Source organism: Pseudorasbora parva, chromosome 11 (assembly GCF_024679245.1).
Source record: "Pseudorasbora parva isolate DD20220531a chromosome 11, ASM2467924v1, whole genome shotgun sequence".
In the NCBI taxonomy this organism is placed as follows: Eukaryota; Metazoa; Chordata; class Actinopteri; order Cypriniformes; family Gobionidae; genus Pseudorasbora; species Pseudorasbora parva.
The window spans coordinates 46,143,967-46,161,008 of record NC_090182.1 but is presented as its reverse complement, the minus strand read 5'-3'; the positions used below and the strand labels follow the sequence as shown (position 1 = coordinate 46,161,008).

Sequence of the window (17,042 nt, the reverse complement as noted above, 5' to 3'; positions counted from 1 at the left end):
ATCTATCTTATCACAAGCAGCCAGCACTCGTGAGCCTTCCATTTCTTCCCGATCTTCATGCTAAGGTAAAAAGATTATGGAAGGGACGATATTCCGCTCGCATTCATCTCAGCATACTAGTTATGAGTGGAGGGAATGCGTGAGCATGGATATAAGTGGATGCAACCATTTGAAGAGACAATAACCAGCTGTGTCTCGTCTGGTGAGGCATCGACATTGCCACTCTGGCGACTTTTGGTGGCAGCACGTCAGGTTAGGGTGGCTCTGCTGTTGTTGATGGGCCTCTTTAGAGACTGCTGTTGGGAAGATCAGAGAGGAGAAGGGGAGAATAAGAGCAGGGTAAAAGGGGGAGCGTTGCTTTTCGTGTCCCTCCTTTTCAAGGAGTAGGTCACTGAAGCAGGACTTGAGGGAAGTCATCCAGAGTAGACCCAATCAGAGTGATTGAGATAAAGAGACTAGATAACATCTGTCTCCTTCCTTAATTTTTCTGCCCACCCTTTTCGTTCTACCTCCACACTATGGCTAAGGTTAGAGTGTGCAGGTCTGAGGTTTTTATGCCAATACATCCGTGCGTTAGCCTAGAAATCTAGACGCATCCTAGCGGCAGCAAATCTAATCTGCCCGCGAGTGTCGTCTAGCAACTCTCAATACACTTCTGAGCTGTAATCGCCAAACTCTTGCTGGGCCAATCACACCGTGTATAGAGTCGGTGGGCGAGGCCATAATGACAACGACCGAGTTGCACTTGCGTGCTTCTAGTAAACACAGAAACAGGCAAACGGCGGTCTTTCAAATCAGCTTTGACCGCAACTCTCTCTGAGAACGGCACTGAAGTAATTCTTAAAAAGGGAAGATGTGTTCGGAGTTTTGCCGACTGGATACGGCGAATGGTTAATCTGTCAACAAGCTCTGCTTCACCTTCGTTGCAGCGCTATCCTATTGCGTGCAGAGGGAGTTTGAAAGACAACCGTTTATCCGCCACTCAGATTGAGCTGTCAATGGTAAGTTTCCAGACCAAACCTCTTAATGTGGGTCTGGCTTGTCAGACATCAAGCCCTGAAGCTGGACCTATGATGCTGACAGGCAGTGTTGTATTATATCTATAATATACTGGCCTCTGATGGTTTGGCACAGGTGACTGATTGTGAATATGTTGTTGTGCTGTAAAGGGATCTACTTTTAATCACGTGTAGTTAGGATTTGTTAATATGTCCTTACTCTGTATTACTCCCGATATGTCCTTGGGATGCCACTGCTGGATTATAAGGATTACACACCGCTTCTCTTTATTCCAGCTGCTCTCTTTCTGCTGATTGTGTAAAGCTTTGGTGAGATGGAGACATGATCATTTCAGTTTATTTTGTACAAACTGTGTTTTTTAAAAGTTCATACTAATTGTTCTGACTTCATGAAGCCTCATGGTATGAATGAACATCAAACTTTGAAATGATGATACTGGATATCAAGAGAAACACTGTTAATAATTCCTACAGACAGCAATCTCATTCAATGTCAGTCATGTGTGCAGGAAAATATTTATTAGGCATTTAAAATATCTGAGAAAATTAAAACATTGAAAGTTCAAAAAACAATCATAAAAGGATACTTCATGATTTCCAGAACTAACATTATTCTTGATTCAAGCAGAATCAGCATAAAATTAACAATGAGCTGTTGGTAAAATGAGTAATGTGTATAATCAACATTAGGCCTACATAAAGCCAATACAAATATGAAGTAAAAGTGAAAGCGAATGAGACAGATCTCTCTCTTTACTGATATATAAGAGCCAAAGCATCTCCAGAAAAGAAGAGGAGTCCAGTTTCAAAGCTACATGAAAGTATATCTTACATTTGCATGGAAGAGTAGAAGTGGAAGAGAAACTAGATGTTCTATGAAAAACAATGAAGAACCAGTGAAAAATGAATATATATGCCAGCACAGGAACATGGTCTTCTTTTAAAAATCATTTTTCCTCATAAAAGAAAACATAAGGTAATTAACTTTAATTTCATAAAGCCTATTCACATACATTATATGTATAGAAACTAGACGTTCTAATAAAAACACTGAAGGCAGTGGGCAGATTTTTAGCTTCTGTTTTTGCTTTCTTTTTCATGTCCATCAGGTCCAAAAGAAACATTAAATCATGTGAGATTTCAAATGAGAAACAAAGAAATGAAAAGTAAAGCTCAAATCAAGATTGTTGATGAGTTCAAAAGTCATTTTAATCCCATCAAATCTCAACAACGGCTTTGCACGATTATGATCTATTTTAACCCTCTGAGCTGTGAGCTGTTTTCTGGGCCTTGGAGGTGTTTTGACATGCCCTGACATTTGTGCTGATTTCTGTTACTTCTAACATTTTCATGGCTAAAGTCTGATTGCACTGTATTTAGCACAGACTCTGCTACAATAATATGTGAGCACCATGTATGTAAAAGCTTGTAGTTTTTGTCAGCATGGTCTACAGATGATCTGGTGCAATGTTCATGTAAATCGGACCAACTGCCTAGGAGGATTTTGAAAAAGTTGGTTTTCAGTTAATTAAAAATGCCAGGAAAATGTACATGAGGGTTGACATGACATTGACTTCAATGGCTGAATAATAATAATAAGAAATGTAACAATTTTAAGAGGGGCTTTACCTTCGGTGCTTGGCCCCTAATAAAGCAGCAAACAGGACAGAACCCATATAGAGGGAGTGCTGATGACAAGGACCATGCCAAGGACATATTTTGGTCAGGGACCGCAGATGCAAATTAGCTATTTTAGCTAACTCTGGCACAACATTTGGGTTGTGTATGGTCCCTGTTAAATAAATAAATAAACTAAACTGTTAAATAAATAAATAAACCAAGTGCAGGTGATCCAGGGAGAGATGAGGAAGTGGATACAGGTGTGTGACAGGGAGGATTCTGGGAATTGCAGTCCGGGATGGGCGTGGATTGTAACAGCACGTAAAAGACAAAACATTTGTGTATAGACCATTAGTCAGTGGTTAGATCAGAGTAGCAGTCAATAAATGGGACAAGGGAGAGTTAGGCCTAATAAATGGGACATCCTGGCTAATAATGGATGTTGAACATATTAACTGAGTTAGCCCCTCTTTACCCGCTCACCAGCTTACGCTGTGAGCACTCTAAATGTAAGCTTTCGCCCACTACACAGTGCGCACCACTATGCATTATTTACAATAATAACAAAGGAGCTTTTCTATGTATGTACGGTGCCCACTTTACAGTCTGCACCCAAGCACTTTTCACATGGTGCACTCATGCCACTCATGTGAGGTGCACGCCCACTGCACAGTGCATGCTGCCAAACATAAACAGAAGGGGTCCCTTATTACTAAGCGGCCTGCCCCCGATTCTAATTTAACCCCTAGCTTCACAAGCCCAGTCCTGGAAGGCCATTCCCAGAATATCAAATTGGGTGTTAAACATTATAAAACGAGGTTACTCACTACAGTTCGCTTGCAGACTCCCGCGCTTTCGCGCCATGGTCGAGACATTAGTGAGAAGCGGCGTAAGTCACATGCTTTACACAGAGGTATCGAAACTGTTACCAAAGGGAGCAGTGGAAACTACACCCAACACTAAGCGAGTCAGGCTTTTACAGTCGCTACTTACTCGTCCCAAAAAAGGATGGCGGTCTCTGACCCATCCTGGATCTCAGACATCTGAACAAAACGCTTTTGCGCGCTTGTTCAAGATTCTGACCGTAAAAAAAAATCCTCGCACACATTCGCCCGGGGGATTGGATTTTCTCAGTCGATCTGAAAGATGCCTACTTTCCCATTCAGATAGCCCTCCCCGTCACAGGCCATTCTTAAGATTCGCCTTCAAGGGTCAGGCTTATCAGTTCACAGTCCTGCCATTCGGGTTATCCCTGGCACCTCGCACTTTTACAAGTGCATGGACGCAGCTCTAGGCTTGTTAAGGCTAAGAGGAATGCATATACTGAACTACCTTGGCAAGAGACACAGTTGATAGCCCACAGGTTCTTGCTCCTCAACCATCTAGAATGTTTGGGTCTCAGGATCAATACCTCCAAGAGCTCGATGTCTCCCACCCAGAGTATCTCTTCCTGGGGACAGTCACAGCATGTCCTCTCTGTTCAGAGCACGGCGAAGTCATTCAAACCTGGTGCTTGTATTCCTCTCAAACGTTTTCAGAGGATGCTAGGTCTTATGGCGCCTCAGCATCGGCAGTACCCAAGTATTTCAACGCTGGCTGAAATTGCGCGTTCCTGCTCATGCATGGCGATGAGGCCACTTTCGCATCAAGTGAACCACAGCTGTGTCAAAGCTCTGGCTCCTTGGTACTAGACAGGCGTAATGATGGGTACAATTACGAAACAGAAAGTGGTCCTGACAGATGCGTCCAGCCTAGGCTGGGGTGCTATACACAAGAGCAAGCCAGTCTCTGGCCAATAGGCGGAATCAGAGAAAAGGTTGCATATAAACTGTCTAGAGATGAAAGGGGTTATCCTATCACTGAGAGCTTTCCTTCTGTACATAAAGGGTCACCATGTCCTAGTCTGAATGGACAACATGTCAGTGGCATCCTATATAAATCGCCTGGGCGGTCCGAAATCAGCCGCTCTACACTCCATGGCGAAACAGCTCCCTTTATGGGCAGAGCACAACCTGAGCATCCTGAATCCTGAGAGGGATTTATTTTTAATATTGGCAGCTTTAACATTCCATAGATGTTATCGAGTGCACTCATTCTATCCCTCATTGCACCACAATAACGAGTGTACAAACGATGTACACACAATGGCTGTCCAACTTCAAGCACTTGTTTTCATTCACGCCTTCAAGTGAACTGTATTAGTGGACTAGCGAGAATGTAGAGAATAGTGAGTGAGGTTTTGGGAGGCAATTTCGGATTCAGCCCCTGTTTTCATTTTCACAGTGGACTGTAGTAGTTTAATTCAGGAGTTGATGCAAATTAACTCTTGTATGATTGAACTTTTTTGTTACCAGTGGGTTATATCGTAAAACCTTGTTGTAATTATATTTGTGATATGTAAATGTACATAACAGTAAGAGATTGCAATTTGTGCATTAGAAGCACTTATTTTAACAGATGTCTGTTTTGTATATCTATGTCTGTCGAACAGGACGCACACATTTTATTTTATATTTTATTTATAAAATAAATTTGTTTTTACAGAATAAGTAAAAATAAGTTGTAGCATGTTCCTTTTGTAAAGCTACAGAACTTGTTTGACTCATCAGTGTTTTGTAAATTTGACCAATGTGTTTATTAAGGTTTGAAATAAAACAAAATGAGAACTTAAATATTTCTTGAATGTTATATTCAAGAAACATTTGAAATATATCAGTCTGTGTAATTAATATAATATACAAGTTTCACTTTTTAAATGGAATTAGTGAAATAAATCAACTTTGATGATATTATAATTATATGGCCAGCACCTGTATGTGTAAAGTTGCCATTTAATGCCATAACATGTACTTTTTAATGTATTTTTTTTTGTTGCTATATTTGTTAAATGTCTTATTACATTTGCAAAAATAGAACAGATATACTAGCAGGTTACAGAAATCAGACTTTACGCAATCTGACTCCACTTCTGCATGACGTTCACATATTCAACATTTTAGTTTATAAAATACTAACTATTCATCATATTTTACTGTATATCTATATATAAATTGCTCATTTTTTTATTTTATTACAGATATGCCTGGGGCATTTGTTACATGGCTATCACTGCCAGCCATCTTGAAAAAATATGTCATCAAGCAATTAATATTTGGATTACAAGACAGTAGCCACTGTTACAATATTGTTGCCAATCTACTAACACTGCCCTCAAGTGGTTTGGAGAAAATTATCAAGATAAATAAACCCTAAATGGAGTTAAATGAACTGTCCACAAATGTGGCATGCATGGAAGGGTACATCTTTTTAGTAAAAAAAAACAAAACAAAAAAACACCTGAGGCTGCACAAATTTAAGCCACCTATGTAACTTTTATTACAGCATCACACATTTTTAAACTGCAACTATTCTGTGAAGTACGGTATAGCAATGCATCAGAAGCTCTTCATCAGAATGGGGATCACATTAAGTTCTTTGATGGTCTTTGCTGTTCAGCTGGTTTCACTGAAACAGGAAGTAGAAGAGCAGAGGAGCCAAGAGCAGGAGGAAGCTTCCCTTATACACTCCATCTAATCAAGACAGTAAGGAAAATAGTATTCATTAATACTCCAATACTAATAATAGCAGTTTTTGAAAAAAATGCATGTTCATCACTTTTCTCACACATTTTTAAAAACAACAAAAAATCCATATGAATTCTATAATGCCAGGTGATGTTCCCAAGTTGCATGTACATAAAGTTTATTAGAAATACTTTAATATTATTAATAATCACAGATAATACTCTCAAGGGGAAAAAAAATAACCCATGGTAACTCCTGACAAGGATCGATGAAGGATAAAGTAATGATCAAGGTAACACAATAAAAATAATTCACACGCTCATAACAATTACTATATCAAGAGTATAGTGTAAAGCCAGAACAGTGTGAAAAGAAGTTTATGCGTTAGTCAAGTGTTTTCTGTTGGGTTTATGTTGTTTCATTGTTTTTGTTAATGTTTCTGAGTTTCATTGTACTTTTACCGTTTCTATAGTTATATAGTCCAAATTCTCCTTGTTTGTTACAATGGCTGAAATCAAACTGCTAGCACACAGTGAAATAATGGCCAATACCTGCTGCATTGCAAAGGTCAGTGTCACAGCAGCTGACAGTCACTGACCCTCCAGTTGGCAGCTGGACAGTCCCTGGCACACACTGAGATGCACACAGTTTAGTTGTGACGGACAACTGTATACCTGCAAAAAAGACAAACGTCTTTACAATAGAATAGTTAACTAATTCAAACATTTACTATTACAGTGCATTCAGAAATTATTCAGACCCCCCTCACTTTTTTCAGTTTTGTAATGTTGCAGCCTGATACTGCAATTCTTTTATTTTATTTATTTTTTTTATCATTAATCTACACCCAGTTCCCAATAATGACAAAGTGAAAACAGAATTTTAGAAATGTCAGTAAATTTACTAAAAGGAAAAAACTGAAATATCATAATTTACATAAGTATTCAGACCCTTTGCAACAACGCTTGAAATGTAGCTCAGGTGCCTCACATTTCTATTGGTCATTGGCCCTGCCCAAATGGCACCCTAAACCCTCACGGTCTTCTTCTGAGTCCGCACTTTCACAACGTAATGCTGCTTTGACTGCTGGGTAGAATTCCTCACAAGCACCTTTCTTTGAGCTTAAATGACGAATGGGACACTCTACGGTCTCGGGGACTTAACAAGTCCACAAGACCAAAAGTGCACATGAAGTGTGCCATTTGGGACAGGGCCTGGGATGTTTCTACACACTGATTGGAGTCCACCTGTGTTAAATTAAATTGATTGGCCGTGATCTGGAAAGGGACACAACATTCTATAAAAAGCCTCACAGCTGACAATGCATATCAGAGCAAAAACCAGGCCATGATGCCAAAGAAACTGCCTGCAGAGCTCAGAGACAGAATTGTTTCAAGGCACAGATCTGGTGAAGGTTATTAAAAAATTGTGCTGCACTGAAAGTTTCCAAGAGCACAGTGGCCTCCATAATTCTCAAATTGCGACGTTTGGCACAGCTAGGACACTTCCAAGACCTGGTTGGCCAGCCAGACTGATGACTCTAAGGGAAGGGCCTTAGTAAAGCCAAGTTCATACTGCACAATTTTCAAACTCGTCGGGTCACTGCATGCTTTTCACACTGCATGACTATCTGGGGTAGCATTCAGTCACTGCTGTGTTCACACTGACCAATGGATCGGCGACAGAGGAGTTCAAAACGACAACTCTCTTTCTCAAGTGCGCAAACTACGTTTCCCAACTAAACACGTGCCATGTGGCAAGTAAACAACACTATTGCTGCATCCCAATTCGCCTACTCATACTACGTCCTAAAAGTGTGTACTCTTTTTGTGACGAAAAGGTATTTACTTTTGAGTGTGTAGCTGAAAAGTATGCAAGCTTCGGGACTACTTCGCCATCTTTAACGGACTCTGTCGCTTAGTTACGAGCATCCCGTCACCGTTTAACTGCCCTGCCAATCATCGTCAGATTCGTCACAGTTCAAATCCTCCACATTCAGTTTAATCTCCTGCCGTATCGGAGAGAAATGTAGCTGCTCGTTGATCTGCCGTGTGGGTCTTTGTGGGTCAGAGACTCCTCATGTGTTTGCAGTTTAAATATAATGATGCATTTAAAATTTAATGGCCAAACGTGTCATTACAAAAGTTCACAATGCTGCTGCAGGTGAAATATAATGTGGACAACACTGAATAAATATATTTTTGTCAGGTTAATACTGATAGTTGGTCACTCAAACCCCTTTATCTAAACTTCTCTACTTAACCGTCGAACTCGCACATCCGTCATGTTTGTGTTTTTTTAATGCTTTTTATCCGCGTTTGTAGTTCTAATCGAAACCTCGTCCAACTCGCAATGGGTTATGGGTAATATCAGCCGCTAGAGTGCACATCGATAAGTACTTCGAATTCGGACCGGAAATAGTAAACCATCCGGGAATCTTTGAAATACTCTTTTCAACATACTATGATTTGGGACGTACTAATTCTATTTTCGAATACTATTTAGGATGGATAGTATGCGAATTGGGACGCAGGGTATGAGTTCTTGCGCGAGACTTGGAATTGTTATTGAAAATAATAAGCTGCACAAAGTTTGCTTCAAATTGTCTGTGTGCTGATTTGTGAAGAAAAAGAGAAAAGTATATTGCGGAAGAAATTTTTGGAGAGACTTTGTCGGAGCAATTGTTGGAGCCAGGATTGTGTTCTGCAAAGAGAGCTTGAGGTAAATAAATCATTTTTTAATGTGCTGCTGCTGTGGCTGGACCTGTAAATGTTTGTGCTTTGTTTCTGTTTGACAGAATTGTAAATATATCTATTAAAATACTAATATTCTGTCTATAACTCCTCTCTGAACCTCCTGCTGCCCTGTATCTCACTCTTTCATTGGCCGTTGGTCATCGCCGATGTAATTTTCAGTTAGAACACATTTCACACAGCAGGAGTTTGAACTCGTCTGCGATTCTCTTTTATCACATCTTTGATCATTCACACATAATTTGCCGATGATTTCGGGCATTTGTCTGTGATTTTGCAAAACTTGTCGGCGAGTCAAATTCGGGGCTACAATCGGGCAGTGTCACCTCTGCATAAGAGAGGTGACCAAGAACCGAATAGTCCTCTGACTGAGCTCCAGAGATCCTGTGTGGAGATGGATCAAAGTTCCAGAAGGACATCCATCACTGCAGCCCTCCACTGAGGTTTTATGGGAGAGTGGCAAGATGGAAGTCTAAACATGTAAAGCCTGTTTGTAGTTTGCAAAAAAACACTTAAAGGACTCTCAAGGTGCAGATCCACTTCCGTCTCGCCGCGCTCCACTTTATTCCTATGGGTGGCGTCAAGCGACTTTAACGCGCGCGCATAGCATAGCATTCAGGGAAGGCATTGCTGCATTTGAACGCATAAATGAGGGGAAGTGTCACAACATCACGCTTCAGTCGTGTCCCAAAAGTGGAAATGGCACATTTGATAAATGAATACTTTCTTAATGCCTTGTGTGTGAAAACAAGAAGCCTATACCTACTCTCCAGCAATACTATCCCTTTATCTAGAATATACCAGCAAATTTGCACATTATATATATATTTCCAGATCTCTTACCAATGGATTGTTCCACCGTACTGCTTTGACAATGAGAAAATCCATCGGGACATGTCTCCTCTTTCGCTGCACAGGAACCAATCAAATCAGGTGTGCAGGTGTAACACTTGAGAGAATATCCTTACAAAGAGAGAAAGACATTAGTGCTCTGCAGTACCGTATGTGTACCAAGTAATACATTCAGTACTTGCTGTTTTTTTGTACCTCCAGTGAGAAAAATGACAAGAAGAACGACAGAGACTCGCAGATCCATTCTGTGTCAGGAACTGAATGACTATGGAGAAATAATGCTTCAGTTTGTTTCTTTTTTATGTGTTCAGAAAAGGCTGGGTTTAATACGGACCCCCTGTGAAGTTCACAAGGCTTTATGACAGTTACTGCTAAACAAAAGGAATTTGAAACTTCATCGGGTTGGGTCTAATTTGCCAGAACAAATAAGAATGAGTCTCTGTAGAAAAGGCCTTTGTCTCCCTCCTTCTAATACTACTCCAGAAGGAATCTGATTACAGAGTCAGTATTGTTTCCATGGTGCTCTTTGTTCTCAAATGTGGCTTCTCTTTCTCTCTCACGCACGTTCACGCATATTTCATATTTCTAACATTGAGGTTATAATTTAAGAGTCATACAATTATACTGTTACAAGTTTCTGCTTGATTTATTTAAAAATATTTAATACAATTTTTTTTGCATAATTGTATTATGTAGATCAAACAAGACTAGTCTCTGTTGAAATACATTTTGCACATCAAGTAAACTTAAGTTAAGCATTTCTCTGGTAATTTTTTGTGTTCTGTCTACATAACTTTAAGGGTGCTTTCACATCTCTAGTTCGGTTCATTTGGTCCGAACCAAGGGCAAACAATTATACATTGTTGCATTTTTCAGCTTTTTTGGTTCCTTTTCACACCACACTGATTGCTTTGGTCCGAACCAGTTGAAACGAACCAAAACGCAGGCACGTGATAACATCCACATCACTCATTGGCCGTGGCGTATTTCCTAAACTGCTTTTCGATTGGTCAGAATTTATGTGTGGAAAAATTCCAACAGAAGAGGAAAATCCAGCAAACTATAATAACACTATGGAGAGACAACTGCGGGCTGGTTTTGTCCCTGGCCATAATCTACTACAGTGTGTGTATTTACCACAGTATGCAAACAATACATTTCTATAATGAAGCGCGGATGCGACGTGAAAACAACGCTCTAATGCACTGCAGACGGCGAGCGCGCATCACTCATCACTTCAAGCGGAGGCGTGCATTAATTATTCTTAACTGACATCCAGAAAATATTTCCAACGATCTATCAGGTAATAATGTCATGCACACAATGTCAGCACAGCTAACTACGGCAGCTGGTTTAGTCCAAAAATGATCAGTACTTCTGCAGTTCTGTTCGAGGTCGGATCACATTCTCACCACAAACAAACCGCTCCAGAGTTTGTTTGAAAGCGTACCGAGACCAGCTCTTCAAGGAGGTCTCTGTACGCTTGTTTGGTCTGCTTTTGGTGCGCACCCGAGTGCGATTGCTGCTTTCAGACCTGACCAAACGAACCGCACCAAAGAGGGAAACGAACTCTAGTACGATTCAACCGAACTAAATGAGGCAGGTGTGAAAGCACCCTAAGAGTTCTAAATGTGCATTTTTGATTGAATCCAACTTAATTTTTACATTTCCATATTACAAATTTCAAGTGGGAACTACTTCATTTTTCCAAATTTGTTTGTGCATTCTAAAGTCAAAGATACCCACATTTTCTAATTAGCAACTTATTATTTCTAATGTAAATAGTACTTTTTTACTACTTTACTATTTTTAACAATGGTACTTTTTACAGTACCATTGGTAGCTGCAGTTAGACTCGCGCGGTGACTCACTCATTATATTGAACACACACGTTCAGTTTTTAATTGTAGTGTCTTCTCCAACTCAGTCACAGTAATCCAGTAGCGGTGGCTTTGGGAATGGCCTCACAGGGCAGCGAAGCATTCTGGGAATTGTAGTCTTTCATCCCCATGAGACAAAAATAAATGTTCTGTCTTTTCTCAGTCTAGAAGGCACCAAATTCAAAAATAATTTCACATTTCTACTACATCAATGACCCTGTTTAAATACAGATTCATCTTCCCAGTGGTGAAGTACCCCTTTGTCGCACATCCGTCATCCGCGTTTGTAATTCTAATCAAAATCACGTCAAACTCGTAATGGGATGTGGGCAGTAAACCATCTGGGTATCTTTGGAATACTCTTTTCAACATACTGTGATTTGGGACATACTAATTCTAATTTCGAATACTATTTAGTATGGATAGCAGAGGTGTGGACTCGAGTCATGTGACTTGGAATCGAGTCAGACTCGAGTCATGAATTTGATGACTTTGGACTCGACTCGACAAAATGTACAAAGACTTGCAACTCGACTTGGACTTTAACATCAATGACTTGTGACTTCACTTGGACTTGAGCCTCATGACTCGAGAAGACTTGCTACTTTTTGGCCATTTTTCTTTCACACAGCCGCGCTGCTCTCAGTGAAAAAAAGCTGCACCTGTATGCATGCAGATAGCACGCGCGCTGCCAGCACGACATCCAATCACTGTAGTCCCACGTTGGTTTGATTCGACAGTATCCATAGCTACCAAGTCCGCGTATAACACGTGACTTTGGGCTTCTTTTTTTGGCAAGTTGCGGTAAAAAAGTTGCAGGTCGCGGTTTTTTGGGCTTATTTGAAAAAATGTGGTTGCTTGTTAGGAAAATTTGACAAGCAACTTCGTTTCTTTACATTTATGGTCACTGTTTTGTCCAAATACATTGACTGACACTGTCTCTCACAGCTAATAGACATAGTGCAACGATACAAGTGCTGTATTCATTCGTCCTCATACATCCCGCCTCCTTCCCCTCTTTGAAGAAAAATCGCGTTCAACGTGCAGGCATGCGATGTTATAAATGTAATGATAGTTCATAGACGTAAATAGACGAATACAATTTTTTTTTTTTTTTTTTTACAAACAATGCAACCAGCAAAGATATACAGAGATGGAGAGGAAACAGGAAGGTAAGCCACCTCATTTAATCTTAAAAATATGTTTTATAATGTAGGCTATTTATTATGACTATTATTATTTGGCTATTATAAAGATAAAAATAAATAATAATAAAAAAGTATAGGCTACTAATAATAACAGTAGGTATGGTTCGAATGTAAATTATTATAAACATGTCTCTATATTGCAGCACTCTCAGTATTTTCCTATGCACCAACTCCCAATCATAGACTGTAAAAAAGTGCATAATAATCCTAAATAGTAGCTATGTGACATTAGTAATTTTCAATACTATTTTGAGCAGATTGCACATTGAGATGCAGGGCTTATCCTTTTTACGGTTTATAGTGTGCATGTTCACCAGTGCTCCTTATATGTGTGCAATAACTCCGACTGGAGTTACCATAATCCTTCACGTCACTTTTTCTCTTTTTCCATCTACAAACCTCTTCTGTTTACAGTCTTTATTGCAACTTGAAGAATTTTGTAAAATCCCATCTGTATTTGCATTTTAAACTCCACGAGATTTCAATTTAAAATGTTGCAGGGTCATTTATTGATAAATTATTGATCATAAATTATACTGATGATAATAAATATAATAATAATATTGGGCTTGTTTTGGGCCCCCCACCCCTCTAGGTATTATTCATACCTGAGAAGAATATGAAACAGATGTCAGAAAATCCCTTATAGCACACGTGTTGTATTTGAAACTACTCTTTACTCATATCAATGTTGTTGTGTTAATATTCATCGTCTATTATACACTACGGTATACGATAATACATTGTAGTTTCAGTGTATGCGATATTAAGAATATTTTCACTGCTTCAAAAGTCATAAAAAAGCCCTTTCCCTCCAGAAACTGAAGTCGTATGCTTTATAGCAGTGGTTTTCAAAGTGGGGACAGGGACCTCTGGGTGCCGCGAGGGGATGCTAGGGGGGGGGGCTATGGCAAGCTGGCATAAAAAGTATAGCAAAACAAAATAATTTAATAAATTAAATTATTAAAGTAAACCAAATTAAACCAAAAATAAGCTAAACAATATTCCCATAATGCCCTAAGTTTAGGCTAAAAGGACCCATATCTATTTGAAAGTTGAACTGTTTTGCCATATGAGGTCAACACAATACAGGACTGAAGCCGCTGTGCATTGTTCTAGTGTTTCTGTTTTTTTACTGTATTTGCTTAATGTCATTGTATAAAAAGAGTTTTAAATAAATATAAATCTTACAGACATACATGATTTGTATAATTTTTATTTCTGTGGTAAGATGACTTGAAGTGACTCGAAACTAAAATGGTAGGACTTGGACTCGACTTGAGACTTGTTGGCTTTGACTTCTGACTCGACTCGAGACTTGACTCATCTTTGACTCGACTTGACTCGGGACTCGAGGGCAAAGACTTGAGACTTACTTGTGACTTGCATAACAATGACTTTGTCCCACCTCTGATGGATAGTATGCGAATTGGGATGCAGGGTCAATGTTTCATGAGGCTTCATTTCCCCATCCCTAGAGGGAAGAGCCTGAGAGAGAATCCACTTGCACGCATACTTTAATTACAGCACTCCACATTAAAGTACAGGGACAGCAGATCTAGAACACAAACACGATCCAAAACAGAGAACACAATAAAACAAACAAGAACAAATCAGAACATCCAGTGACCTACAATTAATGACTAGCAAAACATGATTGAAAACCAAGACCTTAAATACACAGAACAATGAGTAGAGAATTGACTACAGGTGTGTTCAGTGAAGGTAACCATCACAGCTGATATGACAACAAGGAAAGTTAGAAACCAAACAGGAAGAGAACATGGAAACAACGAAAACAGAGAAGGCACTTCAACTAAAGTCCATACAAAACAAGACACAGAACTGGGATTAGGACAGAAACTCTTAATGCTTTAGCATAAGCATAGGGGAGAACAGGGTAATGTAAGACATCCTGTGTATCTAGGCAACGGAACACATTTGTGGTTATGTGACCATAATGTTTTCAAGCCCCTCTCCTTTCCCCTTGGCCTTTAGGGAGAGGACCTCATGGTCTTGTAGTAAACGTTTTTTTGACTTACTTATTTATATATATATATAAAAGTAAATTTTCTTGCTGTCAATTTAATCAATTGTTGGCCAAAGAAACTGATTCAGGTAGAAAAACGTATATAATACATGTTGATGAACTACCAACATATAAAACCACGTTGACACACCTCTGATGCACCTTTTCTACTCCAAAATAAATGTCATGACATAGCAAATGGTTTTTAAAGACTAAAGAGTCTGTCGTTTTACATTGCTTATTTATAATAATAACAATTTTGAATATTTTAGACATAATTTATGCAATTATTATACCCTTAATCAATTAAACATGTATCATTTTGCTTAATCATTAATATGCACTTATTTAAAACTTATATAAATAGCCGGTAACACTTTATTTTAAAGGGTTCAGTTATTAACTGCGACTTTTGCCTCAATAAACTCCTAATTTAGTGCTTATTAATAGTTAGTAAGGTAGTTTTTGTAGCATTATGTTTAGGTATTGGGTAGGATTAAGGGATGTAGAATAAGGTCATGCAGAAAAAGGCCTTAATATGTGCTTTATAAATACTAATAAACTAGTAATATGCATGCTAATAAGCAACTAGTTAATAGTTAATAGTGATCTGATGGATCCTGACAAGGTTAAGGCTGTGGTAGATTGGCCAATCCCAGAGTCCCGTAAGGCCCTGCAGAGGTTTTTGGGATTTGGTAATTTTTATCTGTGTTTTATTCACAATTTCATCCAACTAGCCACTCCTCTGACCGCCTTAACCTCCATCAGAACGACGTTCAGATGGTCTAATGCAGCTGAAACTGCATTTTCCAACCTCAAGAGCTGCTTTGTTTCAGCTCCTGTTCTTGTAGCCCCTGATCCTTTACATCAGTTAATGGTGGAGGTTGATGCATCAGAGGTGGAGGTATGTGCAGTGCTTTCCCAGTGCTTGCCGCGGACGATAAGATGCACCCCTGCACATTTTTTTCTCATTACCTATTGACTGCCCAACGTAAATATGATATTGATAACAGAGACATAACCTTTTTTCATCTGGATCGATCAAAAAAATCTGGAATACCTGTCACGTCACAACGATCCAGCCTTAATGAGGACTCAGCGGAGGAAGGACCTGACTTCAGCGGTCTCAAGTCCGGTGGTCCAGGAGGACCCGATGACGCTCGCAGGCACAGAGACTGATCCTGTCAGTCCGGACCTGGCCAAGAGGGCTGTGTTGGGATCTATGTTTTGGCTGTGGTGCGTGCTTGGAATAAGCACAGGGCTTCCTCCAGGCCTTTTGGCCCTTCAGAGGCCATCCCAGAGCAGACCACTGATGTTACGAAGGTTCTTCCAGAGCAGCCCTTGATCATCCTGGAGGATATCCCAGAGTTGCCTAAGTGCATTGCCCTGGCATGGCCAGCCCATGAGCAGCGTCCAGGGAGGGTCCCCGCCCCTGAGCAGTGTCCAGGGAAGGCCCCAGCCCCTGAGCAGCGTCCAGGGAAAGCCCCAGCCCCTGAGCAGCCTCCATGGATGACTAGGCTTCCTGTCTCGAGTCCAGAGAGAACGCCCACTGAACTGTGTGCGCCGCCATGGCCTCCTGCCAGGGATCCGTACCCGCCCGACCCACCCTGGCTTCTAGAGAGACCGGAACCCGCCTGGCCCGTTCCTCCCATCCCGCCCTGGTCAGTTCCTCCCGTCCCACCCTGGTCAGTTCCTCTCTTGTCCATCCCTCCCTGGTCATTTGCAAGGGGTTTGATTGGCCTGACCAGCCCTGATGCATCATTCCCTTGCTGGTCCTTTCTAGGACTTGCTGGACTGTTACATCTGCACAGTCTGTTTCCCATCATCGAGTGTGTGTGTTTTCTGGTGGAGCGTCTGGTAGTTGCTCCGTAGGGAGGGGGTTATGTCACATGTCTGTCATGTCTTGTTTAGCACATGTTGTGTTTTTGTCACTTCTGGCCCTGTGCTTGTGTTTATGCTTGGTCTGATGTCATGTCTCCGGTCTACTATCAACCCTGCCCTTGTTATTTGATTATTGCTTAATTTGCCCCACCTGTTCTCCCTTATTACCTGCCTTATATGTTCCCTTTATAATCTCCTTGTGTTTCCAGTCCTGTGCTGGATCATTGTTGGATGTCG

At 40.3% G+C, this 17,042-nt stretch overlaps 1 protein-coding gene across 1 annotated transcript; it reads right to left on the bottom strand.

Moving 5' to 3' along the window:
* Nucleotides 1-6,050: 6,050 nt before the first annotated feature.
* On the bottom strand, nucleotides 6,051-10,138 carry LOC137092462 (long neurotoxin homolog TA-bm16-like). Its single transcript, XM_067456706.1, has 4 exons — nucleotides 10,003-10,138; nucleotides 9,799-9,918; nucleotides 6,754-6,876; nucleotides 6,051-6,208 (listed from the first exon to the last, which is right to left on the bottom strand). Exons 1-4 carry the CDS (start codon nucleotides 10,049-10,051, stop codon nucleotides 6,141-6,143), a joined length of 360 nt encoding a protein of 119 aa, XP_067312807.1. The 5' UTR covers nucleotides 10,052-10,138; the 3' UTR covers nucleotides 6,051-6,140.
* Nucleotides 10,139-17,042: the final 6,904 nt, after the last annotated feature.